Raw genomic sequence first — 19,667 nt, 5'->3', positions numbered from 1 at the left:
TTGTTCGTAATTGTAATATCTAGGTATTTAGTTGAATTTACGGCTTTTAGATTAGACTGATTTATTGCGAACCAAAGTTTAACGAGTTCCTTTTAGCACTCGTGTGGATGACCTCACACTTTTCGTTATTTAGGGTCAACTGCCAATTTTTGCACCATTCAGATATCTTTTCTAAATCGTTTTGTAGTTTGTTTTGATCTCCTGATGATTTTATTAGTCGGTAAATTACAGTGACATCTGTAAACAACCAAAGATGGCTGCTCAGATTGTCTCCCAAATCGTTTATATAGATAAGGAACAGCAAAGGGCCTATATCACTACCTTGGGGAACGCCAAAAATCACTTTTGTTTTACTCGATGACTTTCCGTCAATTACTATGAACTGTGACCTCTCTGACAGGAAATCACTAATCCAGCCACATAACTGAGACGATATTCCATAAGCACGCAATTTCACTACGAGCCACTTGTGTAGTACAGTGTCAAAAGCCTTCCGGAAATCCAGAAATACGGAATCGATCTGAAATCCCTAATCAATAGAACTCAACACTTCATGTGAATAAAGAGCTAGTTGTGTTTCACAGGAACAATGTTTTCTAAACCCATGTTGACTGTGTATCAACAGAACTTTTCTTCAAGGTAATTCATAATGTTCAAACACAATGTACATTCCAAAATACTGCTGCATATTGACGTTATTGATATGAGCCTGTAATTTAGTGGATTACTTCTACGACCATTCTTGAATATTGGTGTGACGTGCGCAACTTTTCTGTCTTTGGGTACAGATATTTCGTCAAGCGAACAGTTGTATATGACTTAAGTATGGAGCTAATGCATCAGCATACTCCGAAAGGAACCTAATTGGTATACAGTCTGGACTAGAGGAGTTGGTTTCTTTAAGTGATTTAAGTTGCTTCACTACTACTACGAGGATATTTACTTCTAAGTTACTCATGTTGGCAGCTGTTCTCGATTCGAATTCTGGATTATTTACTCCATCTTCTTTTGTGAAGGCATTTCAGAAGGTTGCAACTGGTCCGAGGACACCCACAGCCAGACACTTGGCTTCACTAAGCACAGCTTATTGTCCGTCACCACCTGACACTCTTCCTCCCGTAACTGCAGGGACCAGTGACCCACCAGCAAAAGGCAGCTCGGAAGGGAATGGTGCACCCTGTACTAGTACGTTCCCTGCATGCCTCCTCTACAGCTCTGTCGGCCTGTTTGCTCCCCCGAATTCCCGCGTGCCTTTGTACCCGGCAAACTGACACCTGCTCCTCCTGGTGCTGTGGGAAGTGTAGTAGGTCCTGCACAGGCTGCACCAATTTGTGTGTCGAATAAGTGTGCAGCAACAATTGCAGCAGGGCACTGAGGGAATCAGATCACGTGACAAATTGTTTGCTCTGCGGACGCCGTGACAAATTGTTTGCTCTGCGGACGCCTCATCTGATCCGACGCCTTCAGGATCGCACGGAGCTCTGCAGAAAATACAGTACAGGTACGGGGAAGGCGAATCCAGAAGACACGATCGGGAAAGACGATGCAATAGCTGAGGGTGACCCCTCGTCAGGAGTCATCTGTATACACAATTGTAAAGCTGTGACGCCTTGCTAAAATGTTAAAACAGAGATTGAAATGTAAAATTGGGAGTGCAATCTTTCGTAGAATTTGTCAAATCAAAAATAATTACGAGTCTCTATAGGAGCCGAGTTGGGAGATCTGCTCCAACCTTGCTGTAAAATGTTAAAACCAGCCGTATTCACACAAATCCTACAGGGCCTCATCGTTCGTTGCCAATTACAAAAAACCCTTTCCATCAGAGGCCGAGCAACAGTAGGGTATGCGGCAGTATATTCTGAATGTCCATCCTTCTGAGTGAAAGTTTGATGGACTTCAGCAATTCACTTAATGTTATAAAGTGGGATACCTGCAGCAGTCATTTCGATGTTATTTATATATAGCTACCAGTTTTGGCAATTCAGAATACCATCTTCAGACCTTAAGTGACGGTGAGGGGGTGAATTCCAATTGACAAACTGCCTATTGGCTTCTGTCTCGGGTTCTTCAGCCGACGTTTATCTAATGATTTTACTAACATTTCGCCAGCACGAGTGGCTGGCATTGTCAAAGCTTCACCCTCCATTGCCAGTGGGAGGGTGAAGCTTTGACAATGCCAGCCACTCGTACTGGTGAAACGTTAGTAAAATCATTAGATGAACGTCGGCTGAAGAACCCGGGACAGAAGCCAATAGGCAGTTTGTCAACAAGTGGCCACAAAAGCCTTAACAATTTTGAATTCCAATTGTATACACGATCCTGTCAATGACCGAGATTCTATGAACTGACTACTGTAGACTACTGTAACAGTATCTACAACCGTCAACCGAGTTAAAGACACAGATTGAAATGTAAAATTGGGAGTGCAAACTTTCGTACAATTTGTCAAATCAAAAATAATTACGAGTCTCTATAGGAGCCAAGTTGGGAGATCTGCTCCAACCTTGCTGTAAAATGTTACAACCAGCCATACCCATCTCTAACAGGCAGTTGGCAGATGCAGACACATCATCAATGTTACAGTAGTTACAGAAACCAGTTCAGTTCATAGATGTTGACCAGTAATGGGATCGTGTATACGATTGCAGTTCACTCTCTCAGCATCAGTTAAGGCCTGAAGATGCTGAATCAAATCACTGAAACTGGTAGCTATGTAATAAATAACATCAAAAGGATGGCTGCATGTGTTTCATTTTGTTATGCAGGCATACATGGTGTGGGCAGTGTTTTATATCCTTGGCACACAATGAGCAGCTGTCTCCCAATGTGAAGTGGCAGCTCAGCATTCTCAGTGCAGACACTCGGTACGGTGCACCTCGTCCGACACGTGACGGTCTCGCAGACCCGTGCACCGGGCATCCCTAATTGAGCCGAGATCGCACAAAGACACTGAAAAATCAGAGCAGACAAGTCTTGTCTGCCCTTGTGAATTGTGGCTAAATCATTTTAAAATACTCAGTGCTTTGACGGACCATCTTTTCCGGTCCTTAAGGTGTGACAACCATATAATCTTCATGTCAAATGTGGGATCCAGTGAGGTGTTACATGCTGTCGAACAAATGGCATTTCCCACTCCGTGTTTATGACACGGAAAGATGACTGATGAAACAGTAGTTCAGTAGTATTAGGTGGGGAGTAAATCGCAAAAGACATACTGTGCACTGTCGCTTTGTTTCAAGTTTGTGAGGAGTTGAACAGAGAGGTGTGGGGTTCGAGTAATTGGCAAGGTGTGATGGCGAGTAAGAGTCTTCACCTGGTGTGGGCAAGGCCTTTTACATCACAGCTCGGCAGTGTCTCGACTCTTGATGAGCAGAAATTCTTCTCTCTGAGATATATATATATATATATAATATGACACACACACACACACACACACACACACACACACACACACACACACACACACACACACACACACACACACAAGACAGAAGCTTCTGTAAAGTTTGGAAAGTAGGAGACAAGGTACTGGCAGAAGTAAAGCTGTGAGGATGGGGCGTGAGTCGTGCTTGGGCAGCTCAGTCGGTAGAGCGCTTGCCCGCGAAAGGCAAAGGTCCCGAGTTCAAGTCTCGGTCCGGCACACAGTTTTAATCTGCCAGAAAGTTTCAGATTAGTTCTTGTTTTTCCTTCCACCAATACCAGCTATAAATAAGAAGAGTTCAAGTCTTTCAAGGGCTACGCATGACTCTACAGAGATACTTCTTTGCAGGACCTCCACATAAAGAAGATAAGTAACAGCGACAGAGTTACATTAAAGGTAAATTGACACACGATACATCGGATGATAGATCAAATGCCAGTGTACTGACTCAGCACCAAGCACATGAAAAGAGGGTCGAAAAACACTTTACCAGACACTTCACAGTGTCTTTAAAATAGAGAACAGTCTTTAAAATCGAGAACAGTATTTCTCATTCTCGACTCGGGGAAGTTTAAAACAGAATGGGAACAGTTAAAAAGAGCGCACACAGACTTATCAGTTGAATACTTATAATGTCTGTTCTCTGCCCAACCATCTAAGAGATAGTTGCAACTGACATGATGTTGTTGCAGACCCTAAAGAGGAATAACAACAGAGGAATCATCCACAAACAAGGAGCAGTGGACAGGGCATTCAACAACTGACTTAATACTATTGACAGATACAGCAAAGACAGTCACACTTAAAACACCACCTGGAGGGATACCAGTCTGCTTCTCAAAGCAGTCAGAGAGGACTCGACATCGAAAATACTGTGGCAACAGGAAGGACTGAATGAAAATATCCCTGAAAACCCCATTTGTGGAGCTGCCTGAAGACAAGAAGCCTCCGAGTAGTACTGTAGGGCTCCACAATGTCAAAAAATATACCCAGAAGATGACGCCTGTTGTATAGCTACTTCCACAAAGGCCAGGTTATCAAAAGTGGAATGATACATGCTGAACCCACACTGAAAGTGACTAAGGAGCTACCTGTATTCCAACATCAAGACAAGGCAGAGATTGACTGTCTGCTACGAGTTATTCCCCACACAGCTAGTGAGGGCAACACTACAATAACTACCCAGTATAACGTTATGGATATGGTATTGGTAGATTCATTAAAGCTTTATAGTTCATCTTCATGATCTTCAGGAGAGGTAGGTCTTCCCACTTAATCTGTTCAAACAATATTTCAACAGATAACATCTGTTGCCCCCCTATAAATTCTATATACAAGAAATATAACATGGATGTTAAAGATTATCAAAAATTAGCTTCAATGTAGGATTACAACCAAATTTTCAACTACACGATTTTTAAGAAAAAACGCATTTTGAACCACAAAAAATTCTCAGTACATGTAAACAAACCTCTAAGCATTAACATCACAGAAATAGCAATGTTAATTTCAGTAACAAACCAAAAGACAAATGTTACAACTGATGCAATAATATTACATTATTAATTAAGTCACATTTTGGAACTTTATGACTCATCCAAAAACTTAGGAGATAGAGACACTGAAATGCTTCTTAGATTTTGTCAGTTCTACACCAAATAGAAAATAGGCAAATTTGAAATATGAAAATTGCATCAGAAAATTTTAATTCAAAAGCATAGTTGATTCGCAGAAAGGTCCACTCCAAAATTACTTTTATTATTTGTAAATCCTGATAGGGAACATAAAACAGATGTAACCTATTCGTAGAAGAACATAAAATTCCAAACACCTGTCTGACAATTAGTGTGGAAAACACACCCATACCAAATTAAATATACCATTGTTAACACAATAAAAACATCATACGGCCATAAATAATTACCAATAGTTACTGTTAGAGTTATTCTCAACCTTCAGGTTCCACATTTTTCTAGTTTTTGTAATGCCACTAACCTGTCTCAAAAGTGTGTAAACTAAAATCAGAAAAATGACTCTAGCCTGAAGCTGGAGGTTTACGAGGTCTTTGACATATCGATGCAGATGACGCACTTGGTTGTCAGGGATGCTAGGAAGCAAATGTGTGTTAACGGTTGTTCTATAAACTGTTGTCATCACTAGTATTACATGAATATTGGAATCTGTTGTGAAAGTGTATGAAAATCTGGAATTAAGTTCGCCTGGCAGAAAATGACATCATGCCCAAGACTATTTATATAAAGACAAACATCAAACATAAAACTGCTACAAGAACATATTCTTACAAGCGTACACAAGTAGAAGTAGAAGAAGTAGAAGAAGAAGAAGAAGAAGAAGAAGAAGAAGCAACCTGAGAGATTATCATCAATACTTAAACATAATAAAGCTAAGCACGATTGATTCAGCAACTCCTTCTTCGCTTTGGCCAAATTTAGATACTCTAGGCAGAGGACTAGTGCCAAAATGTTGTCCTACCCAAAAGATATTAGGACAGGTGAATGAAGCGGCCTTACATTAGGTAAGAGTGGTCATTCCCAGGTTTTAAAGAGGAATTAAAACTACCACTTGCTGCAAGTGGGGAAAGTGACCCGATGCCAAAATGACACTTAAAACGACGAGGAGAATTTCTTTGCTTCGCCCCAAGAGGTATAGTAGGATAATATAATAGATCCAATTGTGGCGAGGGGACATGTCGTGAGCTGCAGGCAGTGCAGAATCTAGCTCCCACATGGAAACAGGCAGTTGGTTTCATCATCAGTGATCGAACTTAAGTCCCAACTGCTTCCGTCAGCAGCCACTCTGTGGCACCAGAAAGCTGCATCTTGATGGGCATTGGCGGTTACTGTGGCAAAATCTACATCTACATCTACATCCTTACTCTGCAAGCCACCTGACGGTGTGTGGCGGAGGGTACCCCGAGTACCTCTATCGGTTCTCCCTTCTATTCCAGTCTCGTATTGTTCGCGGAAAAAAAGGATTGTCGATATGCCTCTGAGTGGGCTCTAATCTCTCTGATTGTATCCTCATGGTCTCTTCGCGAGATATACGTAGGAGGGAGCAATATACTGCTTGACTCCTTTGTGAAGGTATGTTCTCGAAACTTTGACAAAAGCGCGTACCGAGCTACTGAGCGTCTCTCCTGCAGAGTCTTCCACTGGAGTTTGTCTATCATCTCCGTAACTCTTTCGCGATTACTAAATGATCCTGTAACGAAGCGCGCTGCTCTTCGTTGGATCTTCTCTATCTCTTCTATCAACCCTATCTGGTACGGATCCCACACTGCTGAGCAGTATTCGAGCAGTGGGCGAACAAGCGTAGTGTAACCTACTTCCTTTGTTTTCGGATTGCATTTCCTTAGGATTCTTCCAATGAATCTCAGTCTGGCATCTGCTTTACCGACGATCAACTTTATATGCTCATTCAATTTTAAATCACTCCTAATGCGTACTCCCAGATAATTTATGAAATTAACTGCTTCCAGTTGCTGACCTGCTATTTTGTAACTAAATGATAAGGGATCTATCTTTCTATGTATTCGCAGCCCATTACACTTGTCTACATTGAGATTCAATTGCCATTCCCTGCACCATGCGTCAATTCGCTGCAGATCCTCCTGCATTTCAGTACAATTTTCCATTGTTACAATCCCTCGATATACCACAGCATCACCCGCAAAAAGCCTCGGTGAACTTCCAATGTCATACTCTGGAAAATGTCTCACGATGTTATTTGGAGACTTCCACTCCCCACAACAGCACCCACTGGGTATGACCCTCCTCTCCCGGAAATACTCCTCATCTACATCTACATCTACGTGGCCACTCTGCAAATCACACTTAAGTGCCTAGCAGGGCATTCATCGAGCCACCTTCACGACAATTCTGTATTATTCCACTCTCTAACACTGCGCGGGGAATGAACATCCATATTTTCTGTGCGAACTCTGATTTCTCTTATTTTATTATGATGATCGTTTCTCCCTTTGTAGGCTGGTGTCAACAAAATATTTTTGTATTCGGAGGAGGAAGTTGGGTATTCAAATTTCTCGAGAAAACCCCACCGCAATGAGAAACTCCTTTGTTTTAATTATATCCACCCTAAATCCTGTATCATGTCAGAGGCACTGTCTCCCTTATTTCTCGATAATACAAAATGTGCTGCTCTTCTTTGAATTTTCTTCGATATACTCCGTTAACCCTATCTGGTAAGGATCTCCAAAAGAGGATGGAGAAGCCTAATGTAGGCAGCCTCTTTAGTAGATCTGTTGCATCTTCTAAGTTTTCTGCTAATAAAACGCACCCTTTGGTTTGCCTTCCCTTCAACATTTTCTGTGTGCTCTTTCCAATTTAAGTAAATGTAATTCCTTGGTATTTAGTTGTATATATAGTGTTTAGATTTGACTTATTTATCATGTACTCAAAGATTCATGGATTCCTTTTCGCGTTAATGTGGATGAGCTCACACTTTTCATTATTTAGGCTCAATTGCCAATTTTCACACCACACAGATATCTTTTATAATTTGTGTTGCAATTTGTTTTCGTCTTATGACGACTTTACTAGATGATAAATGACAGCATCACATGCAAACAACCTATGACGGCTGCTCAGATGGTCTCCTAAATTGTTTATATAGATAAGAAACAGCAGAGGACCCATAACACTACCTGCTACAAAATAGCAGGTCAGCAACTGGAAGCAGTTAATTCCATAAATTATCTGGCAGTACGCATTAGGAGTGATTTAAAATGGAATGATCATATAAAGTTGATTGTCGGTAAAGCAGATGCCAGACTGAGATTCATTGGAAGAATCCTAAGGAAATGCAATCCGAAAACAAAGGAAGTAGGTTACTGTACACTTGTTCGCCCACTGCTCGAATACTGCTCAGCAGTGTGGGATCCGTACCAGATAGGGTCGATAGAAGAGATAGAGAAGATCCAACGGAGAGCAGCGCGCTTCGTTACAGGATCATTTAGTAATCGCGAAAGCGTTACGGAGATGATAGACAAACTCCAGTGGAAGACTCTGCAGGAGAGACGCTCAGTAGCTCGGTATGGGCTTTTGTGAAAGTTTCAAGAACATACCTTCACCGAAGAGTCGAGCAGTATATTGCTCCCTCCTACGTACATCTCACGAAGAGACCGTGAGGATAAAATCAGAGAGATTAGAGCCCACACAGAAGCGTACCGACAATCCTTCTTTCCACGAACAATACGAGACTGGAATAGAAAGGAGAACCGATAGAGGTACTCAGGGTACCCTCCGCCACACACCGTCAGGTGGCTTGTGGAGTATGGATGTAGATGTAGAATGTCCCAGCACTTCTGTGGGGGAGGGGGGGGGGGGAAGTTTTGGAAAGATCTTTGACATGTGAAAACATGTACACTGCATATTTTCATATTAGAAACACAAATTCCACCAGATACAGGATGACGCTATTATAATTTTCACTGCCTCACAATGAACATTTAGTAGGTTACCTGGCTGAATACTTGTTCCACTGTGCACTTCAATTTTTCCACAGAAAAGTTAGTTACATGTGAAATTGTTCACAAACTCGCCTCACTTTTTTTTATAAAATAATTATACTTTTTGCCATAATTACTGGATAATTTGAATCTGTGAAAGAACTAAAAGGAATATGAAAAAGTAAACTTGAAGCTTGGTCCATTAAAATATAGCAAATTAAAATGTGCCAGTAAGCTCAAAAAATCTGGTACTCCAAATTTCACTTGACCTATGTAGCCCAAATGCAGCCTTCAGTGCCAGGAACCCACCTACAAAAACAGTGTACTGCCAGTTGCTCTTATCCCATATACCTCGTAAGAAAAGCCTCAGTACCAAGAAATGCGTACACACAACTCTAAAACCAGACAGGATCAGGTGGGGTATTTGTAAACTATGCGTAACTGGAAAGTGCAGGTATAAAATTTTGCTGGAGACACATTTGGTGTAATTGTAGGCAGCATTGTTTTCAGCCAACCTCTTTTTATTCTGACATCATTTTGCTCTCTTTTTTTTATTGTTAAATTTTGTCAGTTGTTGAGCTCTTTATGTTGATGTGTCTAGTAGTTTGTTAGCTTCAGATTTGGGAAGAAAGAAAGTTATATTTATTCCCCTATCTGTAAATCGAGCATATTTATGGTTTATTAAGTTATTTTATCATTCTCAAATGAGATTATAATAACGAAATTACTTAATTTCAAGTCAAATAATAACCACTGCTTGTTTACATTTACCCCTAAAAATTTACAAAGTGGGGTAATTGGGTACAGAGACTGAATGGAGATTGCAAAGAAATAGGATGGCGTTCTTCCATATGAAGTTTTGGGCTATACAAGATGTTATAAATAAAGTTACATTTAGAAAAGCAGAAGCAGCCTTTGCTGTCCAAAAATTAGTCATATGCCACCCAATAAAAGGGTGAAATTGATATTTTTCTGCGAGCCCAGAATAAAAGAATAAAAAGACGTTAAATCTGACCCTTTACACAGGATTTACATGATATTATTCTACCTACTTCTTTAGATCCGAGGGTATCACTGGATAAATTAGACCTCAGGCGACATCAAAATTTTTCTAGATATACCGAAACTACACTGGCCAACTGTTTATTTGCTCACGCAGAAATGGGAATAGGATAGAGAGGAACTTAGGTCATTGGTACAACAATATGTTAAACAGAACTCCAAGTAAAGATGGTCATCCTGGTTAGGATGGGTATCAGGCCTTTACAAAACGCAATCACTATATGTCTCTGAAGAAACCTGAGCTCTGTCAAAAGTCCCAACAGAATCCTAGAGATCTATCTGTAGTTTATACATTCTACACTGAATGAATAATTTGCATTAAATTTGTAGGCCAAAACAATGTGAACTAATGCTTTGCTTACAGTTGTGATGAGTCTTGGTTTGGGAGTGACCCAATAAGGATAAAAGCTCTCGGGGAAGACAAAATATATATTCTTCCACTGGATAAGATATCGACAACTATATTGGCCCGTGTTGCTGCAGATGACACTTGCCACAACTGATCATTTATACACAGTTGAGACTCGGTGGACTTTGGGTAATACCTGTCCGGGGACACTTGGTTGCTTCAAAAACTGGATGGAAGAAGGAGCCTAAGTTTTGTCAGTGGTTCACTACAGCTTTTATTCCTCATATACAAAAATGCCACGCAGATCACTAAATACCCAACCAAAATGCTGTTTTGATTTCTAATGGGCACAATAGCCATGTCAGTTTAAGATTAGTGGAAATGGCTGTAAGAGATAACATTCAGCTGAGTCGTTTACCTGACAGACTATAAACTCTTGACAAATTTGTGTTTGGTTCTGTTACAACCAAATGGGGAGGAAAAGCATAGCCATACATTTTTGTGTTTGTGTGTTCTGTTTATATATGCTGACAATGAGTACATTACTTACCACCTCAGTTTTAATGCTATTTGATAAATTTCTTTAAGACATTGCTTATTTTGAAATGTTTAATAAATTTCTTTGAAAAATGGTTAATTTTATAATTTTTAGTATTTGTTGGTTGGGGAAATTGTAACACAGTTTTAATCACTCAGGAAAATGTTCATAACTCATAGAGCAATGTTGCTCTGAAGTTAACCCAGCTGGCAAATGCATACCCATCCCACACTTTGTGAGACAAACAGTAAATGTAAACTTATAATGATGTCAGTTAGAATCAATAAATTGATTAATCCAAGAGTAGAGTTCGTATTTCAACCTATTATGTCTCCAAATTACAAAAGTAAGCAGTTTAAACTTAGTAATTACTTCAAATCATAGTGAGGACTTCTCAAAACTGTTTCCAATTACCCCACCTGACCCTAACGATAATTTCATTGGCCTATATGGCAGCTAAAATAAAGCCTGCAGTCTCAAAAAGCAATACTTTCAAACAGTCAAATCCACTGTCCAAACCTTCACTTTCCTACCTACCTAAAACAAAGTCCACAGTATAACAAACCAAAACTTAATTTTATATCTAATATCAGAAATGTAACCTAATGAACAATGGTAAATCAAAATCCATAGTACCTATCAACCACAGCCTGACCACATTTACCAAACACTAATAAGAAAGACCCCAACATTCACGAGTACTTGCATCATAATCAATTTCGATATACCCAAACAGCTGTAACAAGCACACTACCATTCACACTGGAATAAAGACAAAATAAAATCACATCGTACAAAAGCCTATGAAACAAAACAAAACAAAACAAAACAAAACAAAATCGCCCACTAGCAACACAAGCATCTATTGCTACTTGATTAAGGACAACATATCTTCAACCACTGTAATGAACACAGACCTCCTTATAAATTTCTTTGTCTTACCCATTACTCACAAAAAAGGCAAAAAACACTATTAAATTTCCGACCCTAAGAAACAGACAGCACTAATAATACCGAATCACCTGTAACATAGAAAATAAATGTAACTCACTGGCAAAAGAGCACAAACTCTTTCAATGATAACCTCCCACACTTAACTAATAACATCAAATCACTGGCTGAGATCCCTAAAAAACAACTTTGAAACAAAGATCCAACCCAAGAATGTGGCTCACCATACAACAACAGGCTATCGACTAACATGACCCCACTCAAAAAGACTGTGCGATCATGAAGTCACGTGACATAACACAGTTGAAGCAGATGGTTGGAATCACAACGTTCAGATGACAATAAACAAACATCTATCATTTCAGATAATGCTTTTGCACTGTCTTTGGTTTCATTTTCTTTTCTGAAAAAACTTACTTCCAAACCTATGCAATATGTAATACCAACACCTTATCCCCTTTCTGAACTTAAAATCTCACTCATTACAGATGCATGCTGGCTCAATTTTTTCAGTACACAAAATGGCAAGTAGTGACAAACAAAATCAAAACAAAACATTCTCATTGAGGTCCTGATGGCAGTTGATAGCGTGTCTAGTGTTACACTATGAAACACTGTATGAGTAATGTGTTCATGACTGGTACTGAATAATATATGAGCAGTAGGGCACTAGTCTTATTACTTAACTTTTTTGCAAAGCAACATTGTACTCTAAGGAAGAACCACGTGAGGTCATGCTCTTTTAAAGAGGATTGCCTTGCTTTTGGGAGGGTGGATGCTCTGATCTCCATCTCCTCATCCAGGTTTAGGTATTCTGTCATTTCATGAAATTACTTCCAAGTAAATGACAGGACAGTGGCCAATTACGTCTCAAACCCCTGTCAAAATACACCTGTAAGTACATACACGCCTGTTTATATGGATTACCTTATTTTTGATGTTCCTAAATTGTATTACTATGCCACATCCAATATCCTTGCAACAGTGGCACACAGATGAATAGAGTCAATGGAAGCGTCCGAATCTACCTCGCTGCTTTGAGCCGTGACGTAATGGTGGGGCGATTTGTGACATCACTACTATGCGGTGTTTCCGAGTTGGTTGTGTTTGTAGATGTCATATTGTTGTATTTGATGGTGCCCTCTGCTGGTGGATGTGGAAGTACTCAGTTTAACATGTGGTATTGGGTTCATTTGAATTTTGATTGTCATTATGCTAACGTGGCTTTGAGTTTAGGTAGTTGGTGCAGTAACATGGGTCGCGTAAGTGTTTCCAGTGAGTTGAACTAAGGTTGTTTATGTACGTGTTTGGTGTTTCTGTTAGGTCTGTTTAGTGCAGTGTTTGTTGTGTGGAAAGAAGTCTTAAATTTTTTTATTGTTTTTTAGTTAGAAATGGATATGGCAATGATGTTCACAAGTGGGTGTTTTAGGAGACCTTTTTAGCTCTGAGTATGTGGAGGGGAGGGGGGGGGGGCAGAGGGGGGGCACGCGTGTGTCCATGCATGCACATGCTGTGGGGGGGGATGCAGGGCCACATGCGCCTGTCCATGTGTGCACACTGTGGGCAACCTAAGTGTTATTGCCAGAGGCTTTTGTTGGCAAGTAACTTTTGTTTCCGTTTTACTCTATAATCATTCTGTTTTCTCTGTAGTATTTTTTATTCTAGGTCGGTTCTGTTTCAATTCATGAAGTGGGTGTGGAGCATTTGGGTTTTTGAGCTGGTGCAGTTTTGGTTCCACTTTTTGGTGTTGTCTGTGTTAGTTTTTTGGTATCAGTAGCTGCAGTCGAACTATATAAGTCAAGGGAAATTTCCGATTCCACTTTTCAACATTGTAGGTATTAGAAATAATTCAAAAGCCACGATCACTTAAACTGGGTAACCGGTTTCAACACACTAAAGGTGCCATCATGGGATCTGAATGTAGATTAACATTTATAAACCATTTGGATATAACGATACATGAGGCAGATCAGCTGATATAAAATCATTGTCACAAAAATTAAGAAAAACTGTTCTCCTGGTCACTTTTTCCATGAGATATGTAAAAGAATGACGAATGACCAGGAGAGCAGTTGTTTCTTAATTATTTTGTGACAATGATTTTACATCAGCTGATCTGCCTCATGTATCATTATATCCAAATGGATTACAGATGTTAATCTACATTCAGACCTGACAATGGCACCTTTAGTGTGTTGAAACCAGTTATCCAGTAAAGCGATCTTGGCTTTTGAATTATTTCTACAACAGAGTGATTGCCCCACTACACACTGTGTGTCCACCGCAAAATTGTACATATTGTTTTTTGGTATGGATAGTTGTGGTTGAGCTATCTAGGTCAACAAATGTCCATTACTGTGGTTTTGCTGGTGTAGCAGAATGAAGTAATTTAATTTTTTTGTTTTAGGATGGTACAGTGTTTCTTTTATTGTTGTGTATTTAGCTGTCCCCACCATAAACCCCCAATTTTCCATGGTTGTATCATTAGTTTAATTTTATTTTTGGGAGTGTGGTCAACGGAAGCATCCGATTCCACCCATGGGCTTTTACCTGTGACATAAGGCTGTTGTGATGTGTGACATCATGAGGCATGGAATTTAGTATGTGAGAGTGGCGTATTTGTAGGTGTCTTTTTGATGTGATTGGTGGTGCTCTCTGGTGGTGTGTTTGTGTTGTGTGATGGTTTTGGTTTAGTTTGTGTGTGTGGAGTGCTCATAGGTGGTGTATTGTTGCGGTCAGTGGTTCTGTCTGGTGGTGTGTTTATGGGTAGTGCGTTACGTGGCGTATGGGGTTCATTTGCGTGGTAGCATTGCACATGTGTGGTATCGGTAGTGACTGTGCTTTCAGTGGAATATTTTTCAGTGCGTTAACGATTTTGGTTTCGTTATGTCGACGTTCTTGTAGTTCTTTTCTGTTTGTTGTGTGTGAATTTTGGTAAATTGCTTTGTTTATGTCTTTGGCAGGTATGGATATGACTGACAAGGATAACAGTTCACGGTTGTCGGCGATGATGGGGGATAGTGCGTTGTCTCTAATAAAATTTCTTCTACTATTCGGATTGTTGGATGAAGTCGTGAAGTGTACAGTGTGTCATGAAGAAACGAGGCTTCCTAAAGTTCCGATGTCTCAGACCAGGGACGGCTATATGTGGAGATGTCGTGAGGATAACAGGTCAAGAGAAGCGTTCAATTCCAATTATGATTTTCTAGGCACCCTTTTTTTTGTTGAAGGATTAAGTGTGGTGGTGGTGAAAGTTTTGAGATTTATAGTGACGTCACTGGTAAAAGCAGATGGGTGGAATCAGATGTTTCCGTTAACCCTTGGAGTGAAACATTGTGTCACTTTTATTTTTGCTCGTGTTTCTTTGTGTGGGAAATATAGTTATGCCATTGTCGCCATACTGTATACACTGGAACTAGCAGTTTCCGGTATACAGATGATGTCATGGATGAAAGCAGACAAGTGGAATCATACGTATCTGTAATGCCGATGAATAAAACTACTACTGCTAAATGCACAATTTCCCTTTTGGTCTATATGTTTAATGGTTAGGCTACTGTAGTCATTTGGCTTGCTTCTTCAGGTTTGTTTTCAAGAACATTATCAATAACATTGGATTAAGTTCATTATGTGCAGCTACTGACTGTACTGTGTTAAGTTCCTAGTCATTGCCTTCTTACGACAAAAAGATGATGGATCATATCTCATTTCATTCATTAGTTACACAAAAAAAGTCAAATGGAGGAAATAAGTATGAGCGAGGCACACTCAAACCTGTTAAAGGTCTCACAATGAGCTATCAGAAAGTTAGGAATCGATGACAGCTCCCTATGTACCAGTGCCATTGAGAACTGGAAGAAAATATCAAGCTAATTACAGCATGCACAGTGGTGTTTAAACAGGAATTCTTACCACATTCCACATGTGAATGGATTGGGATAGACTCTAGTAGCAGGTACAATGGGAAGTACCCTCTGCCATGCACTCGTGGTTTGTAGAGTATGGATGCAGACTTCCATGGCATATTATACAGACACAAAGAGCTCCAGGCTTTCAGGTGAGTGGCAATGCTGAAACACCGAGACATTTCAAAACTGTATTCTGGCGGATACTACCCAGCATGGTATTTCTGTCACCTTATTTCCAAAAGTCTAGAAAGTTTATAGTTTTTCATGTGAACTTTCACATTTTCTCTGTTAAAATACATAGAATTACCAGCAGAAGTTACTGCACAGAGAAAGGTATATTTGAGTCACACAAGTGAGAAACAAATGATAGTTAACTATCCACATCAAACTGATGTACTGACTAATAAAAATTCTTGAAGTTGTGAGGGAGGTGGCATCCTACGTCCTGATACACTATGGAAGTCCAGTTACTGATTTAACATACTTCACCTAAGAGAATGGCTGAAGTAGTGTTGGTAATGTACAGTATACGGGATTCTGTATTTAAAACAACTATATACTTCGAAACATACCAGTGTAGTCAAGTAAATGTTAAATTACCAATAGAAGATATACAGGAACTACTTAGTATGTTTCAGGAATGTGCAGGTTCTTTCTCAAAGAAAGGTCTACTTTCTAATTTACTCAGCTGAACTGAGATGCCATATGCGTGAATATGCATTTAGCAGTATTGAGCTAGAGTATGATAACGACTGACATTTCGTGTAGACCAATGTCCAGGTTTGGTTGGATGGTGATAATATGGCTGTAATGTGGAGAAGCCTACGAATGTAAACGCAGAATACTGGTTGTGCAATACCGACTGACACTTAGTGTAAAGCAATGTCTAGATTACATCTGACGGTGATAATATGGCTGTAATGTGGAGAAGCGCACGACTGTAAATGCAGATTACTGGTTGTGGTACCAGACTGGTCTGTAGCATAGTCTAATATTTCCCTACGCGACTTATTAAACGCATTTTGCACTATTTAACTCACTTTTAGTCGGAAATACTAAAACTGCGGGGTAAATTTAGAAAATCTATATCAGGCAATCGACAGGTCTCCTGCGAGTATTTTGTGACATATTATTCACATATGTTGCAAATTAACTAACAGGAACGCACATGTGTCCAAACCAGTATGGCTAGTTTGGTATTAATATAGGTACACAGTATGTTTCCACGAGTTCCTTGTCTCTTTTATCATCATACATCGGCTTGTTCCACGTACCTGAAAGTTCTCCTTGAGGGATCTACGGAACGTGATAGATAAATGAAAGAAAGAAAAGAATTGGGGTCCATTCTCACCTCGTCGTCCGGCGAGGAGGAGTTCATAGGTTCTTCCTTCATGGCAATACTACAAAGTGACACATCGGCCGACGACCAGAAATCTCGGGCATCAAGTTCCTTGATTCGGTTCGTGTTCCCAGGCACTGTTGATAACGGAGACAAACAACTGCACTTGCAGCAAGACACACACACACACGCATTGATTAGCCTGATATGATTAATCACTCTCGGATTCACACCAGTTCACGCAATTGCTGTAACTATGAATTGCCAGTAGACGCGTAAAAGTCACGATTTAATTTTGAATTTTACCGAGAACAGCCACACACGCATCTACGCCCTAAAATATTGTCAAGCCAACGATAAGCTTAGTATTTTCTACACGTCTGCGTCTGTTGTGAAGCACTTGTTGAGGTTTTGCAACATTAAATATGTTATTGCAGTATATACTTTAATCTATACCTAGCCCACGGATTATCAAATAGCGACGACGACTCACCAGCACTAGAGATACACAAAACTCAACTCGTTTCGAATAATTTACAAAACTCTACAACGCTATGCTACATTCAACTGTTTTCTGGCCTAGGCTAAGCCTACGTATTCTGAACCCAAACATGCATAGCCAACGTCTGAAGCGAAGAAACATTGTCAGTAATATGAATGGAGACGTCAGCTCTGTTTAATTCGTTTTAAGTATGTAACATAGATGTCTGTTTCCGTCGATAAATAAGTATAATAACTACCATCTGAAATATATTGTTTAATGGTTTGCTATGACGCACGACACAACGCTTGATGCTCAATGATTCGGCTTTCCGACATTGGCAACGCATCTTGTTTTTTTTTCGCTGTGCCACTACATAGAAATTGTAATGGCGAGCAAAAATTGAAATTTTTGTAGCCATGACTGGGCTGTATGGGTCCGTAAATATTAGACAAGAGGGTATTTTTAGCTCACATAACAGCAGGAAAAACATTACCAAACATTTCCAGTGCCACGAATATTACCAGTTTTTTGGTAACTAAGTAAGGAAACGGTAACAGTAACAAGAATACTAAAAAAGTCCAAGCAAATTATTAAATTCATGGAACCTAAAAAGTCAAAACAAATTATGAAATTCATGGAGCGCGCGCTGCAGCAAGGAGAAAGCGTCTATCAGCGCTCCTGGCGGTCAGCTTGTGAACCCTGTTGACATACGCAAGCCGATCAGCTGTTTGACATCTGTTTCGGCTGACGCCCGACGTCGCTACACCAGCCCCCTTCGGGAAAGCGGAGCGCCCTTGGACGATACTGGAAGTGACGTCTCTGAAGTGTGCCGGGAAGTGAACCCGTAGTTTGGAACGCGTTTGCCGTTCAATCGGAGCCGGTGATGGTTCCGGTGGAGATGGAAATACAGAAGCGTCCGATCTTACCCGTCGGCTTTGACCCTTGACGTCACAAATGTAGCGGAAACGACCATAAACAACAATTCCAATATGGCGGATATAAAAACATCGCATACGTATTATAAACACTGAAATACACAAGTTTCACAAAAAGCCTAATGACTCTAACGGGACAACCGTGGGAAATTAGGGGTTTTTGGGTGGGGACAAACTAAATATACACAAATGTAGCCACCGACCGCCATACAAAACCACGCAATACAACGAAATAAATCAACATTACAAAACTGACCAAATACAAAAAAACACATTCCTATCCAGAATCGGACACTTCCCTTGACCTATATAGCTCAACAGAACCTACCGATCACATCCCCCAATACAAAACTAAAAAACCAACACTTCCCTTACACCTACATACATCTACAACAGCTCCCGATCACATAAATTACGATCGAACACTTCCGTTGACCTATGTAGCTCAACACAACCTACCGATCACATCCCCCAATACAAAACTTAAAAACCAACACTTCCCTTACACCTACATACATCTACAACAGCTCCCGATCACATAAATTACGATCGAACACTTCCATTGACCTATATAGCTCAACAGAACCTACCGATCACATCCCCCAACACCAACCTAAAAAACCAACACTTCCCTTACACCTACATACATCTACAACAGCTTGCGATCACATAAATTACGATCGAACAATTCCGTTGACCTGACCATAAACGACACAAAGGTTTCACAAGAACAATCTGCTAACATTGATAGCAAACAAAGATAATAATAAACAAGTGGTACTCGAGGCAAGGCGGGGGGGGGGGGGCTGCGCCCCCCTCCTGACCCCCCCCGCCAAAAAAAAAAAACTCCCAACCTAACCTCGTATTCAGTGCTACGCTACAGATCAATGTGTAGGTCCCTAACGTCACGGGTCAAAGCCGACGCGTGAGATCAGGTATTTCTGTTGACACAAAACATACATTAAAAACAAAAAAAAACGGAACTTACCTCAAAAAAGTTCCAGCCCCAGAAACTAGATTGGCCACCACAATCACACACAAATGCACCCTAACTAACCACTTTCGGCCTATACATTTTACCCACAGCCCTTAAAAAAACCCGAAAAATGCAATAGGCCTCTGGGACACTCTTCCGCCAACAGTACTCATCTAAATGAGACTGAAGGTTGGAAGAGCGCCTCTTCCCCCTCCC

The 19,667-nt window shown here is 40.3% G+C and overlaps 1 protein-coding gene across 2 annotated transcripts in view; it reads right to left on the bottom strand.

Moving 5' to 3' along the window:
• The window catches only part of LOC126108774 (zinc finger protein 391-like), a 59,824-nt gene extending 42,115 nt beyond the window's left edge, over positions 1–17,709 (bottom strand). The window contains exons 1-2 of one of the 2 annotated variants that reach the window (XM_049914126.1): positions 17,069–17,709; positions 15,722–15,879 (exon numbers count right to left, since the gene is read on the bottom strand). In XM_049914126.1, the coding sequence (XP_049770083.1) occupies positions 15,722–15,733 (12 nt within the window). In that variant the 5' untranslated portion in view covers positions 15,734–15,879; positions 17,069–17,709. The remainder of the gene's footprint in view (positions 1–15,721; positions 15,880–17,068) is intronic. The other variant, XM_049914125.1, reaches the window with a different exon arrangement.
• Between the last annotated feature and the right edge of the window lie 1,958 nt (positions 17,710–19,667).

Source organism: Schistocerca cancellata, chromosome 11 (assembly GCF_023864275.1).
Source record: "Schistocerca cancellata isolate TAMUIC-IGC-003103 chromosome 11, iqSchCanc2.1, whole genome shotgun sequence".
Taxonomy (NCBI): domain Eukaryota; kingdom Metazoa; phylum Arthropoda; class Insecta; order Orthoptera; family Acrididae; genus Schistocerca; species Schistocerca cancellata.
This window is presented reverse-complemented; position numbering and strand designations above follow the sequence as displayed.